This window comes from Frieseomelitta varia, unplaced genomic scaffold (assembly GCF_011392965.1).
Source record: "Frieseomelitta varia isolate USP_RPSP 00005682 unplaced genomic scaffold, Fvar_1.2 scaffold_937, whole genome shotgun sequence".
Lineage (NCBI taxonomy): Eukaryota > Metazoa > Arthropoda > Insecta > Hymenoptera > Apidae > Frieseomelitta > Frieseomelitta varia.
Window position 1 is genome coordinate 300198 of NW_025110742.1, and position 23024 is coordinate 323221.

The 23024-nt window shown below is 28.6% G+C and overlaps 4 protein-coding genes and 1 pseudogene across 13 annotated transcripts; 3 read left to right on the forward strand and 2 right to left on the reverse strand.

The window, feature by feature from the left end:
* Window positions 1-15: 15 nt before the first annotated feature.
* Window positions 16-1349, reverse strand: LOC122537907. The gene is made up of 2 exons (XM_043671571.1): window positions 1023-1349; window positions 16-937 (listed from the first exon to the last, which is right to left on the reverse strand). Exons 1-2 carry the CDS (start codon window positions 1056-1058, stop codon window positions 476-478), a joined length of 498 nt encoding a protein of 165 aa, XP_043527506.1. The 5' UTR covers window positions 1059-1349; the 3' UTR covers window positions 16-475.
* LOC122537905 (zinc finger protein 271-like) lies at window positions 659-13725 on the forward strand. Of its 10 annotated transcripts, none has more exons than XM_043671563.1 (12): window positions 659-788; window positions 1571-1676; window positions 2432-2827; window positions 3351-3859; window positions 3937-4078; window positions 4157-4489; window positions 4566-4810; window positions 5087-5352; window positions 7696-7917; window positions 9375-9458; window positions 9543-9760; window positions 10184-13725. In XM_043671563.1, exons 2-12 carry the CDS (start codon window positions 1626-1628, stop codon window positions 10655-10657), a joined length of 2940 nt encoding a protein of 979 aa, XP_043527498.1. In that variant the 5' UTR covers window positions 659-788; window positions 1571-1625; the 3' UTR covers window positions 10658-13725. The 10 variants fall into 10 exon arrangements, with proteins under 10 accessions (XP_043527498.1, XP_043527502.1, XP_043527497.1 ...); XM_043671567.1 differs by having other exon boundaries at window positions 7696-7833; XM_043671562.1 differs by having other exon boundaries at window positions 2432-2539; window positions 2621-2827; window positions 9375-9760.
* LOC122537909 (chitobiosyldiphosphodolichol beta-mannosyltransferase-like) lies at window positions 13618-22679 on the reverse strand. Its single transcript, XM_043671573.1, has 14 exons — window positions 22366-22679; window positions 21930-22272; window positions 21612-21859; window positions 21349-21522; window positions 21153-21267; window positions 20789-20961; window positions 15951-16004; window positions 15195-15318; window positions 15063-15113; window positions 14923-14997; window positions 14659-14813; window positions 14476-14582; window positions 14176-14404; window positions 13618-14094 (listed from the first exon to the last, which is right to left on the reverse strand). The coding sequence occupies exons 1-14, from the start codon at window positions 22640-22642 to the stop codon at window positions 13955-13957; spliced, it is 2265 nt and encodes a 754-aa protein (XP_043527508.1). The 5' UTR covers window positions 22643-22679; the 3' UTR covers window positions 13618-13954.
* LOC122537910 lies at window positions 15718-19143 on the forward strand (annotated as a pseudogene).
* On the forward strand, window positions 19370-20292 carry LOC122537908 (NHP2-like protein 1). Its single transcript, XM_043671572.1, has 2 exons — window positions 19370-19537; window positions 19744-20292. Exons 1-2 carry the CDS (start codon window positions 19535-19537, stop codon window positions 20122-20124), a joined length of 384 nt encoding a protein of 127 aa, XP_043527507.1. The 5' UTR covers window positions 19370-19534; the 3' UTR covers window positions 20125-20292.
* Window positions 22680-23024: the final 345 nt, after the last annotated feature.

Consider the following 23024-nt stretch of genomic DNA (forward strand, 5'->3'; position numbering starts at 1 on the left):
TACATTTAAATAATATCATTTTTACAATTTATTTTGTCTAATAAAATTATACAATATAATTTATAATTCTTATTGTTAAATCGTTTCTAACACAAAAAAGAATATTTCGATCATAAATCTAAATGAATAAATTAAATTTAAAAACATCATTTATGTACTTTTAGATTTCGATATTTGTAATTTAGCGGGTTGTAATACAGGAAGTGATGAAACGGCGCGCGCAGCCGGATGCTGCGCGCGCATACTGAATGAACTAACAAAGAACACTTGATAAATTTCATTCTTCCATGTTAACGATTGGGCGATTTATTTCCAGAAAACCTCATTTGAAATTTGTTTTCCGTTATGGCAAGTTTATTTATCAAGTGATTTTTTCATAGAAATCGATGAAAAACTGATCGACCAAATGATGCTCCAAACGCGTAAGTTCCTGCGGGGTGGGTGAGGGACGCCATGACAGTCGTCATATTTTCTGTTAACCGTAAGCACGTATTCTCTTGCCAGCGTTTTCGTGAAATTGTTGCGCAGGTTGGCGCCTATCTGGATCAAAATTGGCAAGCCCGTTTCCTGAATTTCGCGGACTTTCCTTAGAATATATTGTGGAGGTGGAGAGCGAGGGCGCGTGGCCATTATCAGGGATTTGCTTGTGGGTACTCGTGGCGAGGTGAGACGTCGAGAGGCGGCGAAAGGCGTCCCCCCCTGCGTCGGGACGCGCGTCTCCCTGTATACGAGACGGCTTAGGGCCGACCAAGCGAGATGCCAGAACCGCCGACGGCACCGTACACCACGTGAGTCCACCCTCCAAGCTCTCTTGATTATCGCTTCGGCCCTCTTCAACAGTTTCTAGAAATCCCCTTGCCCCCGAATCCCAAGGAACCTCCATCTTGTAGCCTCTTGTCCTCGTTCTACGAGTCACGATAATTGACGCGTCATATGCCTGAAACACCAGAAGATGGTGCCCGTGAACCCTCTCTTAGCTGCGAGGGGATCTACGGCAAGTCCTGGCAAATGTGGAAATATACCTGCGTCCTCATTCGAGCCGCTGGTACGCCTAACATATACCGTTTCACTCTATCAGCCTTTGTCGCCTTCAAAAGATGGTATCGGATGACTCACCCTTTCCCGCTCACTCAACAAAAAACTTTAATATCTGTGAGGTTAAATTAACTGCTTTCTTTTTTTTCTTTTTTTTTTTTCTTTTTTATGTAATATATCGACACTTTTTTCGAAGTATTAACCTATCACATAAGCATTATATAATAATAAGTTTCCGCCCAATGATGTCTCAGTCCATTGTATTTAGAATGAATTATTTCACTTATTGATATTAAACCAATTGATTTCGAGGTTAAATTACAAGGTTTATTTTACTAGTCAGTTTCAACGGTGCAAAGGGCAATGTGGCTACTTTATTAATTATATGTTGTGTTATTTTTACTAGTTTTTTTAATATAAAATTTAATTTTACTAATTTTGCAAATGATTATATGTTATTAGATTTTATTTGGATATTTGTCTAATTTGTTAAAAATTTGCGACAAGAAATAACTTTAATTAAATTATTTTGCAGGATGAAAAATGAAATATATCAAAAACATTTAATTAGTATCCTTCAGTGAATAAAGATGAACAGTGAGCAGCATGCATTGCCAGCGACTACGCAGGCACAACAAGAGGTAAGAACATTTTCAACTGATGCAGGCTATTTACCAAACCACAAATGCGCAATTGATATGTAAAATGCAACAGTTTGAAAATATTGTGAAATAAATTGAAAAGTTCTTATTCATTGAATTATATGTATTTCCTTTTATAAATTCAACAAATATATTATTATTTCAATGTATTTGTTTTTTTATATAGTATTTATTATTAATTTTTAATACTTTGTTATACCTGCTTATTCTTCTGTGTAGTTTTATATGAAATTTGTTTTACACTAGGAATGAAATTCTATGTGAAAATTTTGTATAAAACTTTATAGTTTTCCTTTTTTTAGTTTTAATGCTTGTAGTTTAAATAAAGTAGCTTTTGCTTAAATATTTTATATTTATCGGCTTATTCTTTCTGTTATGTAGCTATTCGTAAAGCACATTTTTCATGTTAAAAGAAATATGTTTCTACAAATATATTACACTGCATCATAGATGTAACTATATAAGCTTTTAATAGTAAAGTATGTATTTTGTACGATTTTGCAACTTGGATTTAGATATAACATTTTAATTTTTTCTTAAATATAAATTCTGTATATAGGTATGAATAATACTGGCGATGGTTGCACGAATTTATTAAAATTTAATTTATAGCTTTCGTAATGCTAGAAAAAGGGAATTTGAAAACTAGCGCATTTGTTGATTGGATCTGAGCCTGGTGCATGCTGCTGCATGCTCTATCAATGTTGTACAAATGTTTGAATGTATATCGGTAGGATGTAAACGCGGGTCAAAGTGGTCGTCCTTCATACCCAGGTGGTTTGGCTACAGCAACCAGTCTTGGCAATGTAGGGAGTACCCCGCATTCATCCGCGGACCTGCGTGTAGGTACAGCCGTAGCGTTAGCCTCCTCGGTAGCTAAATATTGGGTCCTCACCAATCTCTTTCCTGGACCGCTACCTCAGGTCTCGGTCTATCATCATTCCCACCACAACTCCTCACATAGGAGTAGTGGAGGTGGAGAGGCATCTTCCAAAGAGCCAGCCTCTTCATTGAACCAAGAAATGGCGTTAACTTCCAGTTCACATCATCAATCAACACCTACACATCATCATCATCAATCTTCAGTTAGCAGTAGCAGTCATCATAGTTCTTTACAACCAAATTCACAGGTTTGTTTACTTAGAGGTATGCAATGATTAGTTATTGAGTGTAGCTTATAAATGATCCAGGTTTAGTATCTGCATTTGCAGGAATTGTGGTAATATACTGTATTGTATGTAATCTCATATAAGTGTGAGTAGATAGCAAAATTGTCTTGTAATACATACACATGGAATGCTGCAGTTTCACATTTATAATTTAAAGTATTGCTTTTGTCAAAGTCTTTTATTCTGATTTTTATGTTTATTATATATAATTGTATGCTAATTGTTGTGATTATATATATATATATATATATATATATATATATATAATATGTGTGTGTGTGTGCGCGCGCGTGTGTGTAATAATACTGTGTTTTTAATTGTTGAACTTATTTTCTAATTTGCAATATGCTAAAATACGAAGAATATAAAATATATTTTACTATTGATTTGATGATATTTTCAATTATCTAATTGTTAGAACTATAATTCAGTCATATTAAAAAAGAATGTAATAATATTTTTTTTTTTTTCGTATTTTATTTAGCAGATACCAGTTTCTCTACCAGGCCTTAATTTAGACGGACCACATATACCTGCCAGCGTCAGTCATTTACAGGCAGCACATGCACAAATGCAGCAACAAATGCAGGCAGCACAGCAGCAACAGCTGCATCAACAGCAGCAACCACAACAGCAGCAGCAACAACAACAATCTCACCATCAAATGCAAAATCATCAAAATGCTCAGAATAGTGGACCAACTGCACATAATCAAAACGCACAGAGGGATGATAATAAGGTGAAGGATGAAGGTGGAAGTTGTACAACTGAACGTTGCAGTGACAATCAAGTTCACTGTCAAGTTCAATGTGACCTCCAGTTACAAACATCTCAAGATTTACAACAAAGTCTTATGCAACAGCAACAACAGCAGCAACAGCAACAACAAATTGGTGTGAACATAAGCGGGAATTCATCGAACGAAGGTGGAAGTCAAAATAATACAGAGAAACCTGAAAAAGAAAAAGAGTTGCGTCAACTAAATATGACGCAGTACGTTCGCACAATTTATATATTTATTAAATTTGATCATTTTTACAGTTTAACAAATGATATTAACTTTTGTATAGGTTTCAAGTGCCAGATTTAAAACCAGGAGGTCACATGATGGATGTTAGAACAGCTGATGGTTCAGTTGTGAAAATCAGTGCTGGAAATGAGCAAGATTTAGCAAAAACACTTGGTGTTGAAATGGTGCAAAATATGTACAAGGCAAGAAAATATTGCATTATAATACATAAAACAATAGTTTCTTTAATATATAATTATAAAATTTATTATATTCTACAGGTAAATGTCGAGGATATTAATCAACTTTTAGCATATCATGAAGTATTTGGAAAACTACAAAGTGAAATAGCAGCTGGTACAACCTTAGTTGGAAGTACAGTTCCTACTCAAACAGTTACCACTATACAGAATGGAACTCCAATTGTACAACAAGTTCAATTAAATAAATTTGATATTAAATCAAGTGATGGTGAAGCTACACCAGGACCAAGTGCTTCGCCTGTATCAGTTGGAAGTCATGCATGTGAAATATGTGGAAAAATTTTTCAGTTTCGCTATCAGCTTATTGTTCATCGTAGATACCATACGGAAAGGAAACCTTTTACTTGTCAGGTATATAATATTTATTCTCAAATTTTATCTTATTTAATTTTTATTGAGTATATATAAATTTCTCTGTCGTTTATAGGTGTGTGGCAAGGCCTTTTTAAATGCAAATGATTTGACACGGCATGGAAAATGTCATTTAGGTGGATCCATGTTTACTTGTACAGTTTGTTTTCATGTATTTGCAAATGCACCATCTTTGGAACGTCACATGAAGCGACATGCTACCGATAAGCCATATAATTGTACTGTATGCGGAAAAAGTTTTGCAAGAAAAGAACATTTAGATAACCATACGCGTTGTCATACTGGAGAAACACCTTACAGGTAAATTGTTACTTTAAAGTTTAAATAAATTAATAAAAATTGCTATAAAAATAAAAATTTCCTATCTTTAGTTAATTAATAAATAATTATATTTTGTTTTTAAAATTTTATTAGTATTTATTAGTAATTAGTAATCAGTATTTAGTAATTAGTATTTTATTAGTATTTATTAATATTTAGTAATCAATTATTATCTGAAATATATATAAAATTTTGAAGTATTTATATTTCAATAAAGTCGTCAATTAGAAAATAATTCTACTATTTAAATTCTAGGTGTCAATATTGTTCAAAGACTTTTACTAGGAAAGAACATATGGTAAATCATGTTCGTAAACATACAGGTGAAACACCTCATCGATGTGATATTTGTAAAAAGAGCTTTACTCGCAAAGAACATTTTATGAATCATGTTATGTGGCATACAGGAGAAACTCCTCATCATTGCCAAGCTTGTGGCAAGAAATATACACGTAAAGAACATCTCGCAAACCATATGCGTTCACATACCAATGATACACCATTTCGCTGTGAAATATGCGGTGAGTAATTTACTTTTCCAATCATTTGACAGACGTAACGTATTACATATACAAGTTATTTACATTATCTATACTTCAATTATATACATTCAAATATATATACACACATATAATTATAAAAGTACGAAAGTAAACAATAGTTTCAAAAATTTGAAGTAATTTGAAGTGATATAGGCATTGGAAATATCGAATGAGCGAAATATTATAATCTGTTTTTAATTACTTATTTAAAAAAGTAATTTGTACATATAAAATAATAATGTTAAATTGTTCATTATTATTCTCATATAACATATGCAATTAAAACACAGTAATTAATGGGACGATTCCAGAATATTAAAATAATTATATGTATAATAGTAATAGAAATAATGTTTATATGTTTTTTTTTGTAAAAAAAAAATTTTTAATGTAGTATATGGTACACTAAGTTTGCACAAAATTTATTTAGTTTGCCTAAAATTATTTTCTAATATTATTTGAGGTATTTTCAAGGTAAATTATATATTGCTAAATATTGATTAATAATTAAATATTTCATATTTGGCATACAAATCAATAATCATTTTTTAAATTAATTTTATGTTTTTTATATAATTAGTATGAAAACAAAATTTATTAAAGTGTATGCACTTGTGCATATTTATAACTTTAAAATCCTTTACATATTGTATATTAGTTATATACAAAAAATTATAAAATTTTTCATTTTAATACATATAGTATTTTCCCCTTGTATATTACATCTAAGAAGAATATATAACTTTATGATACACTTTATTCAATTTTTTCAGAACTAAGTATGAAAAACATGAAAAAATTACAAATCAAATACTGAAAAGTTAGAAAATACTAAATAAAATAGTAAATATTTATCCAACTATCTTGTCACAAATCGCATGTATTACTAAAGTATCGGTCTAACTTTCGAAATATCAGTATGTTCAATCATCGTATGTTTTTTTTTTTAATGGCTGTTGCTATCAGTAATGGGTCATTTACTGTCGCTTCATACATCTATACAATTCATTCATCACATACTTTGGTATCATGATTTATTTTGTAAATTTAAGATTGATGCATATTTTGCGCACATATTTCTTCGTCAACAAGACACATTTTTATTTTCTAAAATTATACGATTTAAATCTAATTTTAATTTTATTAATTTATTCTATTAATTTATAATTTAAACAAAATTAATTCGTATTTTTAAAAATTCAAATATTGAGAGATGTCTTGAAAATTTAAAATTTATGTATATTAGTATTTTAATAATGATAGTAATAATATATCATTCTTTCATTTTATAAAGTAATAATTTAGAATGTTACTGATCACAATTTAAATATGTTCACATTTAAATTTAATAATTTGGATATCTGAGAATTTCTTATTATTATTCAATGACTAATTTACATAAAGGATTTTCATCATTTTATTGAAATAATACTTGTAATTAATATGCATTATTTTATTTCATTTTATTTTATTTTATTTTATTTTATTTTATTTTATTTTATTTTATTTTAACGAGATATACCTTTCTAAGTGCCATAATACAGATAATATTTTACTATTGCCTTTAAATTTCCAGAAAAATGTTTCACTTGTAAAATTTTTGATATATATTTTTTATAAATTTATTATTATTTATTTGAATAATAAGATATAATTTGTTATTGATATGTGGGAATAGTAATTTTACTGAGCCCCACGTACATGTATGTTTTGTATAATAATATTAATTATGAAATAAAATTTAATGCTATACTAGTCTTATTCGAAAATTTTTAATTCGATATAAAAAAAAAGTTTCATTTACACGGCTGATACAAAGGTATTTATATGTCGTGGGTATTACCTTTACAGTTCGTGTTAATTAAATTCAATATTCAAATTTTTTTTAACTATTTCAATTTTTTTTTTTATATAATTTTAGAAACTGAAAAGTAACAGAGATTTTCCATTATGCATAATTTCAAGATATTATTAACAATTTATTCCATAAATTAGTAGATTACATAAATTGAAATACTGATTCAATACGTGCATTTTTAAATACATACAAACAATATGAAATAGAGATCTCTAATAGGTTTCTAAGGTGTCTTAAAGACAAAAAAACTAAACTATTATTTTGATATAATCAAATAACATAGAATATCTGAAATATTACAACAGTTAGAAAGAGTTAATCATTTTGGAATCGTCTCATATATAATATGCTATACACACGCTTATCAATGACAATTTAATTACAGATGTGATTGGTATTACAATATAATCATAGTATTGGTATTTTCTTTTTCTTTTTTTGGTTGTATACTGCTGCGAATACAGGTAAGTCGTTTACGAGAAAGGAGCACTTCACGAACCACATAATGTGGCACACGGGTGAGACGCCGCACCGCTGTGATTTCTGCTCGAAGACATTCACGCGAAAGGAGCATCTCTTGAACCACGTACGCCAGCACACGGGTGAGTCTCCACACCGATGCGGCTTCTGCTCCAAATCGTTCACCAGAAAGGAACACCTTGTTAACCACATCCGCCAACACACAGGTGAGAGCGGTTGGCAGATGTCCACTTCGCGGACAACCGATTGTAATATTTGTCTCTAAGAGTAGTAGTTTTACTTGAATAGAAAAATCATATTTAGTTAAGAGAGAAACAAATCTAGATATTTATCATGTGATTGGGTCGCACCATGTTTATGTAACGTATCATATAACACACATTACATATACACTAAAAAATCATTCGTGCCTTTGTCTAAAAATCTGAATTGATCCATTGTTTCATCGAAAATGATTATTCAGAAGCATATTGCTTTTCGAACGTACACGTACGCGCGCATCACTCGGTTTTACTTCTACCCAATGTTTAGCTATGATTTGCAGACTTGCATGCGAAAAAAAGAAAAATATATGTATGTGTGTGTATATATACATACACACACACACATATATATATATATCTACGTCCATTTTTTTTATTTTGTTATTCTTTTGTTTTGCTTTTTATTTAACTCTTTTTTCCTTCTTTTTTTTAAATTAATAGAATAAATAATATACCGGGGGTAATGCGTTCGCCGTTCGTGCATAACAGTTCACATTATATCTAACTAGTAATTAGTTCAGCTGATCACAATTACCCCATTTCATCATCGGATCCCATAGAGACATTTACTGTTCTGCCTAATACACCGCTCTCATACATGCTTTTTATTAACCATTTCAAAAACTTCTCGTTAAATGAAATATTCTCACGATATGAGTCTCTACGTTATAGAGATGGCTTTATTCGGCTTATTATCACTCCTTTCCTTATTTATTTAAAATCTTTTTTTGTTAAAGATTTATACATAATACCATTCTCATTTTCATTTCACTTCATAGGTAACAAAATTCATTAACGAAATTTAGTTTAACAAAGATAATTCGTAATTATGAAATAGTGATTTATTACCTTCTTCTTTTCTCTTTATTTTATTTTTTTTTTTCTTTCTTTTTTTTATGTGTTGTAATAATATATAACGAAAAATATATTTAGTATTCAAAATTATGACATCTTTGTGACGGTTATGATCATCAAGATCACAATATCTTCAATATTTATAATTGTACGAGTTTTTATCGATGTAACGTAAGGAATTATTGATATATAAGAACGAATAGAGTTGATAATACCAATATTGAATTCGAATTTGCGAACATTTTATTCTCGGTATAAAAACATTATGTATATTCTTCACTATCTAATATAACAGTGTTCTAAATCTTTCCCTCAAAACAATATTCAAATAATCTGTGAATTAAACATGAGCAAAAATGGGATGTAAAGATATAGAGGATTGTAAATTCAGCGTGATGCATAAAATAGTAATTTTTTGTTATGCGTATCTTATTCGTACGTTACATCAAACAAAATCGATTAAGAGTCGAGTTAAATCGTGTATGATACAATAATGATCGATTGGAAAAATAAAAGTTGCGATATTGTTGATTGATATTGTGCAGGAGAGACGCCTTTTCGCTGTCAATACTGTCCGAAAGCATTTACGCGGAAGGATCATCTGGTGAACCATGTCAGGCAACACACGGGTGAGTCACCGCACAAGTGCCAGTATTGCACCAAATCCTTCACGAGGAAGGAACATTTGACAAATCACGTGCGTCAACACACAGGCGAATCGCCACACCGATGCCACTTCTGCTCCAAGTCATTTACTCGTAAGGAGCATTTGACGAATCATGTGCGAATCCACACCGGCGAATCACCGCATAGGTGTGAATTCTGCCAGAGAACGTTCACTAGGAAAGAACATCTAAATAATCATCTCCGTCAGCACACCGGAGATTCGTCGCACTGTTGTAACGTGTGCTCGAAACCATTTACAAGAAAGGTAAGCTGCAAGTTTACGAGTTTTACAAACATATTTATATTAAATAATGCAAATAATATAAATTTCATTTTTGTGTGATTCTTGAGCTGCGGCATTAACAACGAGAAATTTTTATTCCTTATTGTGGTTTCAAACAATGCCTAAGAAACCTAAAAATTTTGTCCACACCGAAGTAAAAATCAGAAGAACACTTCTGTTTTGGTTTCAAAGCAGAACAAATAGTTTGTTCTTTCTCGCTAATGAAGAAGCACTTGCTAATTTTTATTGCTCCAAAACGGAAAGAGGCAACTTTTCAAAAAAGCACGGAGTATCAGTAAAAAGTCCCTCATTGTTGCTTACTAATTTAATTTTGTTGAATGATTAAATTTTTAAATTTGCCAATTACAAAAATTTAATAAAAGTGTCTTCATTTTTCTGTTATAGGAACATCTCGTAAATCATATGCGATGTCATACTGGTGAACGTCCATTTGTATGCACAGAATGTGGCAAAAGCTTTCCTTTAAAAGGTAACTTGCTTTTTCACATGCGCTCGCACAATAAAGGCAGCAATGCCGAGAGACCGTTTCGCTGCGATCTTTGTCCAAAAGACTTCATGTGCAAAGGACACTTAGTGTCTCACAGACGATCTCATTCGGACGAGCGACCACATAGCTGTCCAGATTGTGGGAAAACATTCGTTGAGAAAGGAAATATGTTGAGACATTTGAGAAAACACGCGGCGGAAGGCCCGCCGACACAAGTCAGCACGCCGTCAGCAATTCCTCAATCCGGTGTTCTGCCGATTCCGGCGGCGGCTGTCCTGGTTGGCCATCCTTTGGCACCCCCTGCGCCACCTGTAGTCCCACAACACACCGTTGTTGTGCCTACTCCCCCCGGTGTATTGACCTCCTACTAAACCAAATGAAGAAAGCAAGCATGTGAAGGAAAAAACAGGAAAGCATTTTTTTCATAAGAAGAAAAAAAGAAAGTGAGTGTATACATAATGAATGTTTGTGTTTGTTAATCAATGAAAGTGCGCCGTTGAGTTGTTTCCTTTTTCCTTTTCTTGTTCGTCTGCTCTTTTCGTCGAAAGGGGAAAAAGAAAAATACTGTTGAAACTTGCAATTTCTACAGACACGAAAAAAAATAAGTTAATTGATGAAGTGCAGTTATGCGATATAAAAAGATCGTTGTGACTACAGCGCTCCATTGTTCATGCTTCAAGTGTGTCCTCATCGCAATGCTCGCTGTAGCTACGTACAAGAAGAACGAGAGAGTTTATACTATGAACTTCATCGGTTTTAAGCAGTTGACCGTGCTGCTATGGTTGATAGCAGTGTATTATCCAAAGTTTGAATTTCTGTTTTTCTTTTACTTTCTTTTTTCTCTTTTTTTTCCTTCTTTTTGTATATGAAACAATCAATTTATCAAAGAGAAAAATATTTGATATGTATTATCTAATTCCACGCTGATAAATATGGAATTGATAATTGTGGCGATTTGATAATGGGCACACGTAATTTCGCTATTAATTCGACTAACTGCGGTAACGATATAACGCTGTATTAGTTTTATACAATAATTTCGTGTAAAGAAAAGAAACAAAAAAGAAAAGTAACGAAATTAATGTATTTACTAATTGAAGTAAAATTTAGCGTGATATAATCTAATGCGCGATATACCTCTGAAATAATGGTATAATCATGATTTTAAAAGATTTATCGAGTAGCTTGCTTGAAGTACAAAATATATTTGGAATTCAAATATATTTCATTACGTGCGGATTTGTATTATTTTTATCACAATTTTATTAAACTGTTCTGTTTAAATTGAGACACGTAAAAAGAAATAACTATTCGAAATGATCATAAAATATAGAAGTATATACATTTGCATCTGTCACGTTGTTCAGCGCCACAAATTTTTTTACGTTAAATATTTATTGCCATCTATAATAATATTGTCATTTGTACAATAAACGTATCACAAATATTCTATTGATGTTAAAAAGTTGTTCTTTTTTTCTTATGAGTTCGCTTTTTTTACATACTTGGTTGTAGAAATAAAGGAAAATTTCTCTATGTAAAATCTAATATAATAAATATACATTTTATTACTTGCGTAAAAAAATTCTGCGTAAACGTGACTGAGAAAGATACTACAAATTATAATCGGTAATTTTCAATTTACTGATATTATATTTATGTTTACTTTAATGCGAGGAATTATATTTAAAAGAAACATTTTAAAACACGATGTATGTTTTATTGATACAGACATGAATGTCGAATTAAAGTTTCACGTTAGTTGTCCATTTTAGCTGTAGTCATGTTTTCTCTTTTTTTTAACTTTTCTTTTTGTTTAATCGTAATTATTGTAATAATGAGTGCAATATAATTTTGCCGATTTCACTTAAGCGTTGATCCGCAGCGAATACCAACTGTCACTACAGTAGATAACACTAAGAAAGCAAAAAATGATCAGGCAATAGTGATTCTATACTTTTTTTAGTGTATAGGGACGATTTTGGATTATTTTGATTCTTAAAATTAATTTTAATTGGTTAACGATATTTGCGTCTCGTCTACTTTAAAAAGAAGAAAAAAATATTATTGACTCTAGCGATCTTGTAAGGCCATGTATTTCGTATTTACGATTAAGAATAAAAGATAAAAAGTCGTAAGCCTGGTTCTGCGGTAACGTTGTTCAGTGCTGTAAGTTACCTAAATATATATCACATATTTAAAAGAGCATTCAAAATAAATAACTAATACGTACGTTCAGTAAAACGGAGAGAAAAAATTCACAATCGTATATTAACGATTGCTGCAGTGCCAGGTTTACCTTAATTATGTATAATACTATAATAATAACAACTATTGAATATAAACACGAGAAAGATAATAAATTTATTAACGCGCGTGCATGCGTCACATGGAGTTTCGTGTACGATAATGTTCGTCACTCTGTAGAAGTCTAGATTAATATATTATGATAAATATATCTAAGTATATCCAAACAGTTAGATATCACGTACTATTTAACGAGAAATGGGAAGAAAAAAAAATAACAAGGGAAAAATGAATTAATACCGCAGATTCACTTTATGAGTGACATACAAAATACATGTCACATACGGAGCGTAAAATTTTCACATTATATTCGTAGAAAAACAAAAAGTGATGTATAGAAAAAGCGAGAAATGAGGATATGAAGGAAATACGCAGTTTGTGCAAAGATACATCTAGAAAGGAAAAACAAATATATATGTATAATATATATTGCTCACGCTTATATACATTATGTATATATATGTTGTACACGACGTGAAAATGAAATAAAAAGAAGAAAACTATGATGCCGTACCGGAGACACTTAATGCAAGTAATATTTCCGACGATACGTGTAAAGAATTCCTTCGCAATTTATTCATGGCATCGCTCCTTGTAATTTGCTAAAAAGTCTAACGAGGAATAAATAGAAATAATGTTTATATGAATTATTATTATTATTATTATTGATAATATTATTATTATTGCATTATTATTATTGATAATTATACATTACGAAAAATAAAATTAAGAGTTGGTTCATGCTTTTAAGAGATTTAGTTTCGTGCTTGTTTTAAAAAAAAATAGCAAGCAAGTATCAGATCCAACTGTTCCCTTTGAATCGAAGCGATTTTATGAAAGATATTAAATAAAAGAACAGTAAGATACTACTTCACTAAGATTCGTAACCAGTCAGTTTTTTTGCGTAATTTTTAATAAAACTTCTAGCTTTTGTCTTTTTTCACTAACAATAAAAAATCCCTGAAATAGAAACGTTTCGGTTCAAAGAGAAGTATGATGGTGAAGGAAAGAATTCGAAATATGATTTACTTTTAGATAGAATGAAATATGTATAGAATTTTATTATGCACCATTGTAATATTATGTATCCCAGTTGTGACACAATATACACTGGTGTTATGTTAAATGTGAACACTACGTGTCCTGTTTTACATGTAATAATTTCCCATGCTTTAATTCTATTTTGAATAAAATTTTTAGTATAAATCAATTATTTCGTAAAAATAAACATTCGCGAATCGGTATAGTTTTATGTTCATTGTAAAAAGTGTAATATTCGTTTCAATAATACATATGATAAAATAGTAACATATAATAATGATGTAAAATAAAATTAATAGGTCAAGAATTAACTAAATATTTCATGTTGTATCGCTGCTTTTGAAAAGATAACATTGAACAAATGAAGAGTTCTTCAACGCAGTATAAGTTACTGGATAATTATAAATCAATTTCCGAGCTTCTTCAGCTTCGTTTTCAAATCTATGATTATTCTTACGTGCTGCAAAATAATTTTAATTTGTATTAATTTATGTTGACCTCGAAGATAAGATATAAAAACATTCAGATAAAATAGATATACCTTCATCAACAAAGAAATCAGCAAAATATTGCGAGATTTTAGTGGCAAGTTCCCCGTGTGGAATATTTTTTTTAATCACCCATTCGTACGAGTTCTTCTCTGGATGAAATTGCAGGCCATAAAAAGGAAAAGAAACGTGTTCCAATGAAGAAATGAATTTAATATTATTTATATCGTGATTGAAAGATAATATTCGAAATTGCTTCTGTATACCAGCATTTCTTAAAGCCTGCAAATGTTATGTTATGGATATTACGATCTTAAAGACATATTATTGCAAATCAAATAAATACTACATACTGTTCTTGTAACACAATATTGATGAAAGTTCGCTGTCACGGCCTTAGTTTTCAGTATGTTTATAATATTATCTGGAGTATTACCAAATATTCGACTGTTTCTATAATCTGAAATATATGAAAAAAATAATTCTTTGTTCTAAAAAAAAGCTAGTATGAAAAAGAAGATGTTCAATTGATAAACCTGGATCAAATTCTAGAGGGAGTGATTGATTGCTACAATCACAATGGATCCTGTGTTCAGAACGTTTAGCAACAACATACGTTAGCAATTCAAATCCTAAACATATCCCAAGGATTGGAAAATAATCACCGTTTTTATTCATTCGTTTCGCAATTCTATAAACAAATTCAAAAATATTAAGCAAAATCTTAAGAATGCAAGTCACAAAAAGTGCATTTATAATGTGTTTCAAATATAAGAAATATTTCTACATAATTTTATTACTCATAAATTGTATATCCTGCGTCTGCATATCCAGCACTTTGATTGAACCACGTCGATCCACCAGGCCATACGACTCTAAGAAATATAATATTTATTTATATATCATAATTTATATACTTTTTTCTATTTTTTCTTTTTACCCATTTATTTTATACAAGATATCTTCATAATAGGATTTGTTTTTTCCAATCCTAAAAAACAGTATCCTTTTAATATAATTATATGTATATTACATGGATAATTTGATGTATTAATTATAGTCACACACTTACCAAATTGGGACAACTCTTGCCCCAGCTCCTTCAACAAATTTTACATACGATGCAGCAATATAACTTATATAACTGTCTGGATATTTCTGATTTAAAGAATAACTTAGTTCTTGCGTTAGAATACCTTTTAAACATAAAACCAAATAAAATATGAAAAAAACAATTTAGTCAGCCAACAAATTAAATAATATTATATTTTTATTCAATCATACTGAGCTAATATCAAAAACAAAATTCGCAGTTTTTTTATATCATTAACAATAAGTCAAGTTAAGTTAATTTTATACACCACATTTGTAATTTTTCCTACTAAATTGCAAAAGCGTACTAAACAAGAAAAAATAAGGATAAAATGAAACATGAGCTTTTGCTATGAAATGCTATACATAACATTTTATTTCCTCATTTCTGCTTGTAAATTATGTTATTGCAATTTGGCAGAAAAATTGAAGTTATCCTGGAGATTATCAAATATTATTTCTGTACATATATTGTATATGTATGGAATATATGATGTCTGAATCATTATTCACAACATATGTTAAAATTTCGATATTTAGATCTAATAATGTTACTCAATCTATAATATAATGTTATATATATATATATATATAATTAAGTTATGTATATAGACGAAACTTCTTATACTTCTGCAACACAGTTTGACATAAAGTCCCATCCAAAGAAAAAAAAAAAAAGAAAAATCATAATTATTAATAGTACATACATATGTGTAATGCACAATTCGATACTTACCAATTATTGGACGATTATTTAATGTAGAATTTTCATTGCCAAAACAAGACAGTCCTAAAACAGTCGTAGATTGTGAAGCAATGGATGTAGAGGCTATAAATATTATCAATAATGCCGACATTATAGCAAGTGGAAATTTCTTAAAGCAAAGAAAGCGACTATCAGTTGTATTATAATGAAATTTTCTGTTAAAATAATTATCGATACCAATCATTATCTTTTATTTTTATTATCTTTAACAGTTCAGATATATATCGCTAATTCTTCTACGTCAAGAATCATAGATTATTTTTAAACATGATGAAGACGTAAGCTGATAAGAGATAAGAGATTTTCACTAACAAAGATTTTCACTAAGTAAATCGTGAAAATTTATACAAATAGGTAATACGCCTTTAATGATGTAAAATATACGCAGTCTATGTGCATTAGGCACGTAAAAGTAATTATCTTTGTAGTCTAATATATAATATATATAGCAAGTATTATGAATGATTTCTAAAATCGTTTTAAATTGATGACTTAGACTTTTGTATAATTTGAACTGATACTATTTATACATCTCAAATGTAAAATGATTATTGTCAAAGTTATCGTAACAAAGCAATATATCATAATTATTTTTGATAAATTATATAGTCATAAAATAATGTTATTTTAAATACTATTTCGTATAATGTTAATTCAATTTATCTCTAGGTATACTCTGAAGTGAAGCATTAGCGCTTTAATATCGATTTCATACTTGTGTAGCGACCATGTTCTCACATAATAGCAAACTCATCAATAAATAAATTATTAGAACATTAATCAGATAAACACCAATTTTTAAATTTCTAAAATAAATTTTTAAAGTTTTAAACATTACAATCATCCGACATTTCAGATGAATTCTGACTTGAATTGGTATAAACTAAAAAATATTCCACTTACATATTACATATAGCAATTAATTTTTTCTGAGAGATTAAATATTAAATGTTATAAGTATGTTAAATTTATTAACTTATTATGTCATTTGGTAACGTTCAATGTTAAGTTTTCACACTGCATAACTTCATTTCTTGTTTAGTTCGAATGCTAACTGTTAATAATCATTAAAATGCAATTTCGAAAATAACAAATTATACGAGCTTTATAAGACAATGACAAGGAATATATTAAATAGCAGTGCAACAATAGTGTGATTTTTATTACGGAAGATGCATAACATACGTTATGTGTACGAAATAATATGCTCATAAAGTGTTAAAAACCGTTAGTATATCGTATACATAAATCATTAAAAATAAACAACTTATATACTACTTTATATGCAGTTTTTTACATACTATCTTTTTAAGATTCAATATTGATGTATTTTTAAAAGATTTGCATGTTCAATTCTAACTCGAGAAATTCAATAAGGAAATGTTAGTAAATTGTACTCGAAAAAATACCAATCCTATACCAGCATATGGTATGATAAAGTATAGTGGAGTAATTAGATTTGAAGGAAATGGTAATAAATACTTTAACAATTCTCCACGCAGTACGTACATTAGACTTTCGTCACCATGTACAAAAATAGATAAATGGTCGAAAAAATTGGCAAATAATCAAACATTTCAATTTCAAGTTCAAAAGTAGGCCAAACATTTTTGCCACAACATTTTTTCTTTTCAATGTATGTTTTACTTTCTCAGACAGTCAACGATAATGATTTATTTTTAATGGAAAAAAGTTAAACATAAGTATAATAAACTGTTTTTTTAAGTATATGGATAATTTGATATGATAAATTAAATTATAGAAAACATTTTTAACATTATTTAAATACATTTCTGTTTTACATGATACATTTCAAAACTAAGAATAATTTAACGTTACGCTGAGATCGGTAATAAGTTTTCTTTCGAAATATCTTCAGTTTAACAAACTTTGCATTCATTTATTAATAAAGTGAATATTGCTAATTACAAACTTCACCAGTGAATCGTGAAATGTTAGACATAATAAAAAGAGATAAAAATCAAAGATTCTAAATTGAAAAAAATATCTAAAAAAAAACTACAACGAAAAAATATACATATCGTGTAATAAATTAATTTATGTTTAGAAAAACAAAAAAACAATAGAAAAGGAAGATAGCATATGCAAAAATTCCATAGAATCCAGCATTCTATCATTTTGTGAAAAAGAAAGTAGCCATTGTACATGTAAGGAAGAGGAATCGTGCACCTGCTTAAAAAACGAAAGAAAATTAAAAAAATTAAGCAAAGAGTCTTCGATTTGCTATACAAACTTGGAAGAAATCCAAAAGTTAACAGACACTTCAGAAACGAAGTTAACAGATTCATTCGAAAGTAATAATTGTGTAAAAAGTAGCAGAGATACAAACATGTATCTAGATCTGTTTGAACCTTATCCTCGAGAAGAACGACGAATAAAAGATTCAACACTACCTGGATATAATATAACTTTGATTCTTCCGCAGTGTGTTTGCTTAAAAAATAAGCTGTCAATACTAAATCTCCCAAAAATCACATAATTTACATAAAACATTATCATTATTATGATTATTATGATTACGATTTTCTTAATTTTATTCATGTCTACTGAAGTTTTCTTTTTACTTATGTTCTGCATTTACAATTCTTCAAATTAAAATTCATACATGAAATTATAACTTCTCACTGGCTATACACACAAAATTATAAAATATTACACTCTATTTTTCAATTATAAAATGTCTTGTATAGGTTAAATATTTTTTAGTATTTTTTAAATACTAAAAAATATACTTCAAATATATTACTTATTGACAGATTATCAAGAAAGTAGACAAATTGAAAACAACGAGAATGATGAAAATATTTACGAGAAATCCGAAACTATAAGCGAATTAATATGCACCTAGTGTTGTAGAACTTTCATGGAATATAATGCAGTCTGGCACAATTGAGAAGATACCATAGAAATATATAACAAATATATTTGAGTAATATGTTATTTTATAATGAAATAAAATGTTTGCATTTTTGATCCGTGTAAATATAATTTATATTTTTTAAATTACAAAAATGAAAAAATGAATCAATAGATTTGAACATATGTTCAGAAAAACGTATAAACAGAAGAAAATTTTAAAACAACATATTATTTGCAGAAAGTATTTTTAAAAAAGATAAATAAATCATATTTTTCGATATGAAATTAATATGAACAATTGATAAAATAATATTAAAAAGATTATGTATAATATAATATCGTTGTATCCTAATATACATATATCGGTAGTATTTTTTTTTAAATCAATACTGTTTGGAAAAATTACTTGATAAATTATATTTATCAAAATCATTTAATTTTTAACTATCTGAAATATGTTTGAATCGATAGTATTTGCTCAGATTGATTTAAACGAAACATCCGGTATGTACGGAATTAATCATTGGAAAGTATAGTGTTGCAAGCAAAGCAATTTTCTGCGTTTGGCCCTCAGTGAAGCGGTTTTTGTATAAAAATAATCGCGGAGAGGAGTAATTAATTTTTAATAAACTATTATTTTTCAAGAAATATTTTAAAATATAATTTAATCAATAATGGTAAGATTATTTATAATTAATACTTAGAATTTTGTTTCTTAGCCACGTGCAGTTTTATAGGTTATATTTCACATGTGATGAAACTTCTACATTTAGTTAATATAAATATGAAAATAATTATATTCATAATACGAAATAATTGTATTTATAATAATAAGATTATTATAATTATTTTCATTTTCTAATTATTTACATTTCTTTTGTAGGGAGATGAAGTTAATCCTAAAGCTTATCCTTTAGCAGACGCTACTTTAACTGCTAAAATTTTGAATTTAGTACAACAAGCAATGAATTATAAACAACTGAGAAAAGGAGCTAATGAAGCAACAAAAACATTAAATCGTGGTTTATCAGAATTTATCGTAATGGCCGCAGATGCAGAACCTTTAGAAATTTTATTACATTTACCATTGTTGTGCGAAGACAAAAATGTACCATATGTATTTGTTAGAAGCAAACAAGCTCTAGGTCGTGCTTGTGGTGTATCTAGACCTGTTGTTGCTTGCTCTGTGACAGTTAATGAGGGATCACAACTAAAACCACAAATTCAAGCCATACAGCAAGAAATCGAACGTCTCTTAGTTTAAATACTTTGTACCTGATTCTAAAATCATTCTTTTTAAATTGAAATGTAATTAAATTGTCATTTTTATTTTTTTATACAGAATTTTTCAAAAATTGAAATTCATGCATCTTTTATGGATGAAAATGCATGTGTAAAGCAACTTTGTGAATAAAAACTTGAGTAGAAAGTAGACATTGTATTACTGAATAAGTTAAAATAAATCTTTCTTATTACATAGAAAATTCCTGATCTTTTATGATTAATTTTCATCTTGTGTAAAAAGAAGTATTTTATTTAAAAAATTGGAGATTATTATTGTTTTTCAAAAACTACAAGTATAAAAAATTACATATTGTATATGTTTTTCATTATTTTGGTATGTTTAGTTTTTGCAAGAAATATCCATAATAAAGCAAACATTACTGTATGCCTGTCTAATAATTGATATTAAATTAGAGTAAGAGTTAGATATTCTTTTTCACACATCTACTTTTGACAACCATAAAAAATTGGCTAATTAATGAAAAGGATATAAAAGGATACAAATAAAACGTACATAAATAAATAAAATTTATATTATAAAAGTTATATGTAGAAAACAAAAAAACATATATGTATCAATGAAATTAATAATTAAGCTATAAATTATTAATTAAAATAAGGTAAAATTACAGAAGTCCAATTACCGTGCCACCGATTTTTTTGAAATTTGTGCAATTCCTCTCGAAATTTTTTATCTAATTGATGTTGAATATTATTATTAGGAAAGTTTGCGAAATACGATTTTAATTGTTCTGCTAATTCCTTGTCATTTGAAAAGATCATTCCATTTTCATTGTGTTTAACAAGTTCTGATAAACTGAAAAATAAATATTGTAATAAATATTGTACAAAAAATCTGTATATAAAATATAAATATCAAAGTGTGTCAGAGCATATTACATAAATTTCAATTTTTTAAAATAATTTTTCAAAAAAAGTAAAAAGATCTAATTAAACAAATAGAAATTATACTAACAATAAGATATGTCATATTACCATCCTACTTACCATTTAAAATTATATGCACAAACTGGAAGCTCACAACCAAACATATCAATGACTTTCATAGGTAAATCCAATCCACTAGATGATGTATGAAGACAAATACCTAAATCCGCGCTTGCTATAAATAAAAATTATATTCCTTATATATAAAAGTATTTTTGGGGGAATGAATATAAAATACTACATCGTATTTCAATACCTAGCATTTTAGGATAGTCTTCATTTTCAAGCCATGGTGTTACAATTGTAATATGTTTCCAATTTTTTAGTTTTATAATAGCTACATAAAATTCTTTCAAAGGACCTTTACCAGTTATTATACAAATTAAATCAGGTAATTTGCAAGTTTCTTGATCAAAAGCATTTTCATATTCTGCAAAATAAAAGATATAAAAAAATAATTTAACAATAAATGTAATAATAACTGTTAACTCAATTACTAGTCACAATAGCATAACATACCCTGTAATGCATTTAGTAGTATTGAAAAATCTTCATCTTCTGTCCAACTTGTACTTGATACAATAAAACCAGGTCTTTTAGGGGATAACTGTATTTCATTTTCTATATATTCTGTAAATATAGTTGAATTTTCTTTGGTACCTTTTAATTCTTCATATTTCTCACTTAATTTTAACAAAAACATATGTTTTTCTGTTAATGATATAGGCTGAAATTCATTTGATGGACGATCATACAATACATCAGCTCTGAATAAAAGAAAAAAAAGTATTAAATTATGAAATTAAAAATAAAAATTATACATGAAATAATACTAACTTGATTCCCCATTTTAATTGTAGATCTTCTTTCATTGCTTGAGATACACAAAAATTATGATTTGCTTTTAAACCAAAATATGTTTCAATTACTTTTGCAAGTTTTACAAGTAAGTGATCATCTTTCAAACTTAATGCCATAAGAGTATGAGCATAATTATGCCAATCAATAATAAATTTTGAGCTAACGATGACAGAGTAAAACCAACAAATTGGAATTGTTGGTATTGCAGGTGGATTCTGTATTAATATATAACTTGATATATGTTTAGTGAATAATATCCATAAAAGGTTAAATGTTTGCCATATGGTTTTTATCACATAACAAGCTGAACGAGATAATTCTGAAATATTAAAAACAACATTTTTATTTTTAAATAATTGTATTCTTCTTACTCTAAATGAAAAAAGTACAGTAAGTAATATTACATACGTACTATTTTCCATACTTGGAGGAGGATAAAGATAATAAACACGCAGAGAAGGATTTTTTCTTATTTCTTCTAAGGGTAATGAACCAGGATAACCTATAATATCCACCGTAAAACCTTCTTTTATAAACGATATTGCATGGTATTGTATTCTGGGACTCCTTCCCAAGTCTCCAAGAACGACAATACAAACATTTTTATGTCTTTTATATACATCCAAATATAATTTTCTAATTAAAAACAAAATTACAAGGATCGTACAAAGTAAACAAACGCTCCACATGTTGAAGATTTAAAATGTGTAATCACCCTACAAATCAAAAAATTTTATACATATATTTTATCACTAGATGATATACCAATCTAAAAAATACGAAAATTCTATACAATGTTACAAATATAGATTTATAACAAAATTTAGAAAATGTCTTTGTTTGTTGTAAATTATAATTTTATGTATTTATTTATCTAATATTTCTCAGTAATATGTAATCAGTAATTAATGTTTCTTAATAACAATATATTAAACATATATTATTTAACATAAATAATACATTATATTGGAGATTATTATATATATTTGTTCATATATTTAAATGCATATAGCATCTAATATGCATTTTAATTAATTAAAAATAAATAGATATCTGTCTATAAGGTAAATT

Bases quoted from the DNA above. Each gene is read 5' to 3' on its own strand.
- LOC122537907 (XM_043671571.1), bottom strand. From the start codon at position 1,058: ATGTTAGGCGTACCAGCGGCTCGAATGAGGACGCAG. The intron at 938-1,022 runs GTATATTTCCAC...CTGGTGTTTCAG, and splicing joins CGGCTCGAATGAGGACGCAG to GCATATGACGCGTCAATTAT.
- LOC122537905 (XM_043671559.1), top strand. From the start codon at position 1,626: ATGAACAGTGAGCAGCATGCATTGCCAGCGACTACGCAGGCACAACAA. The intron at 2,828-3,350 runs GTTTGTTTACTT...TATTTTATTTAG, and splicing joins CTTTACAACCAAATTCACAG to CAGATACCAGTTTCTCTACC. The intron at 4,811-5,086 runs GTAAATTGTTAC...TTTAAATTCTAG, and splicing joins ACTGGAGAAACACCTTACAG to GTGTCAATATTGTTCAAAGA.
- LOC122537909 (XM_043671573.1), bottom strand. From the start codon at position 22,642: ATGTGGAGCGTTTGTTTACTTTGTACGATCCTTGTAATTTTGTTTTTA. The intron at 22,273-22,365 runs GTACGTATGTAA...TTAATATTTCAG, and splicing joins TCCTCCAAGTATGGAAAATA to AATTATCTCGTTCAGCTTGT. The intron at 21,860-21,929 runs GTTAGTATTATT...TCTTTTATTCAG, and splicing joins CAATTAAAATGGGGAATCAA to AGCTGATGTATTGTATGATC.